The sequence below is a fragment of the Vollenhovia emeryi genome, unplaced genomic scaffold (assembly GCF_000949405.1).
Source record: "Vollenhovia emeryi isolate VEMERY1.0 unplaced genomic scaffold, V.emery_V1.0 DF944503.1, whole genome shotgun sequence".
In the NCBI taxonomy this organism is placed as follows: Eukaryota; Metazoa; Arthropoda; class Insecta; order Hymenoptera; family Formicidae; genus Vollenhovia; species Vollenhovia emeryi.
Genome location: NW_011961863.1, coordinates 1 through 2524, shown reverse-complemented (window position 1 = coordinate 2524; position 2524 = coordinate 1). Strand labels below are relative to the sequence as shown.

Sequence of the window (2524 nt, the reverse complement as noted above, 5' to 3'; positions counted from 1 at the left end):
GTGAGCTCGTGCGAGAAGTACGTTGCTTGAGTTGCCTGAATCCAGAAGAGCCTCGCTTTCTCCAAGGTCTCTGGAGAGATGTGTCTGACAGGCAATGAGTCGTGGACTTTCTTCAACCGTGAGACGAATCTGAAACAGAGACCTGTAATCCTCAATAGTTTCGTGAGGTTTGAGTACCTGTAGATGAGTTCCCATTGATATTCAGTCCTCGGCGTGACCGTCAATAACGAAACGCCTGGGCGAGCTTCTGTTGCACTCATCTCCTCAGAGAGTGCTGGTTGCGACGGCCATGAGTCTGGTTTGATTATCCATGGTGGTCCCGTCCACCAAAGTGCGTGGTTTTGAAGCTGAGCAGTCGTGAGGCCTCGTGATGCGCAATCAGCCGGATTAGAAGTTCCAGGGATGTATCTCCAGTGAGCAGCTGGAGTGAGTTCTTGAATTTGAGTCACCCTGTTCCTGACGAAATCCTTCCAGCGTGATGCATGAGATCTGATCCACGAGAGTGCCACTAGAGAGTCCGTCCACATATGCGTTGCCGTAACGTCCATGTTCAAAGTGGCTGTGACGTATTGCATGAGCCGAGAGAGTAGAAGAGCAGCCGTGAGTTCAAGTCGCGGGATTGAGAGCCGCTTGAGAGGTGCTACCTTAGTTTTGGAGCACACAAGTGAGAACGTGGCGCCGTCTGAGTCGTGAACGGATATGTATATGACTGCAGCCATTGCCAATTGAGAAGCATCAGAGAATCCATGAAGTTCCACTTGCGAGTCGCTCCATGTATTGAGCCACCGAGGTATTGAGAGTCTGGCCAGACTTGTGAGTTCTTCTCTGATGGAGAGCCACCGGGTTGAGAGCTGGGATGGCAGTGGATCATCCCATTGGAGCTTGTGCAGCCACAGCTCCTGCAAGAGAATTTTGGCCTTGATCACGACGGGTGATGCAAAGCCAAGTGGATCGAATATCTGATCCACTTCAGATAAAACGAGGCGTTTTGTGAGCCTGCCTTCCTTGCGTGAGCTTCGCGTTGAGAATGCAAATGTATCTTCATGAGGGAGCCATTTGAGTCCGAGTATCTTGGTTGCGCAGTCGTCGAATGTGATTGGTAAGCCTTGGTCTTCGCTGTCGGTGACAGTCTTGAGTATGTTGAGATGAGTAGCATGCCATTTTGCTAGTGGGAAGCCGCCCGCCATGCAGAGGCCCTTTAGTTGATGTGGAACCTCCTGCAATTGTTGAATCGTATCTGCACCACCAAATATGTCATCGACATACCTGCCATGAGTGATGGATGGCACAGCCAGTGGATATTTATGTCCTTCGTCCTCTGCTAGTTGTAACAGCGTCCTAACGGCCAAGAACGGCGCGGCCTTTGTCCCGTAGGTGACGGTTGTCAGATGGTATGGCACTTCATTGAGTTGATCGTCCATCCAGAGTATCCGCTGTAGCTCCCAGTCATCCTTGTGAATTTTTATCTGCCTGTACATCTTGGTGATATCCGTAGCGAAAATGTGACGATGTCTTTGTATCCAGAGGAGAACATCGGAGATGTTCAGATGCAATTTCGCTCCAGTATACATGAGGTCGTTGACCGAGTAGCCCGATGTGGATGCGCTGGAGCCATTAAATACGACTCGCAGTTTTGTTGTTGTACTGTCAGGCTTGAGAACACCGTGATGTGGTAGGTAGAAGTGTGAGCGACGACTGGAGATGGATGATGCCTTCGTCATGTGGTTGAGTGTCTCGTACTCCATCATGAATTGTTGATAGAGACGTTGATAGTTCACATCCCTTGAGAATCGTCTGCGTAGTCCCTTGAGGCACTGATGGGCGACGTGGTACGAATCACCCAGAAGATATACTGGCGATTTGAGCGGAATCCTGACGACGTATCTCCCTGAAGAATCACGAGAGTGTGTGGCCTTGAAGTGCTCTTCGCACCTCTGCTCGTCAGGAGTGAGTTGGTTGACATCGTGAGTAGGCACCTCCTCTTGAACCCAGAATTTTGTCAGTAACTCGTTGAGAGCATCCTCGTTGACTTGAGTAGAAGCATGTAACGATGCACCCCGATAGACGCATCGTTCCCGGCAAGCGCCGGAGGCCGCCGAATACCGGGCGAAGGGTGAGCGCACGGGGCGCTCACCGCGTAAGCACATCACACGACGCGCTCGCGGGCGAACCGATCGCCCGCGGGACCAACCGAGCACGCCCGAACCGGCGAGACACACGTGGCGCGCTGTCACCCGGCCGCGCAAGCGCGCAGACACGCTACCCCGACCCGTCTACCCCTACCCGCCGAAAATTGCTAAAAAGCAATAACAATTGGGGGTAGACGGGTATAAAAGACGGCACCGGAGCCGAAAAAGACAGATTCCGCCGCCCGCCCAGTTCCGATCCGAAACCAAGCCAGCTCAAGAATCCTACCGCTAAGACCGGCTCTCGCTACAGCGCTGATCCGGGGTGAGGAGTGACTCGCCTCTGCCGAGTGTTCTCGGCTCCGCTTTAAACGACCGCAGGTTTTCGCGAATCCTTC

At 52.7% G+C, this 2524-nt stretch overlaps 1 protein-coding gene across 1 annotated transcript; it reads right to left on the bottom strand.

Annotated features, from left to right (window-relative positions):
* Nucleotides 1–21: 21 nt before the first annotated feature.
* On the bottom strand, nucleotides 22–2147 carry LOC105563194 (the record flags this gene model as incomplete). The annotated part of the gene is made up of 1 exon (XM_012014576.1): nucleotides 22–2147. A coding segment is annotated over exon 1 (2126 nt), but the record flags the coding sequence as incomplete, so codon positions are not given.
* Nucleotides 2148–2524: the final 377 nt, after the last annotated feature.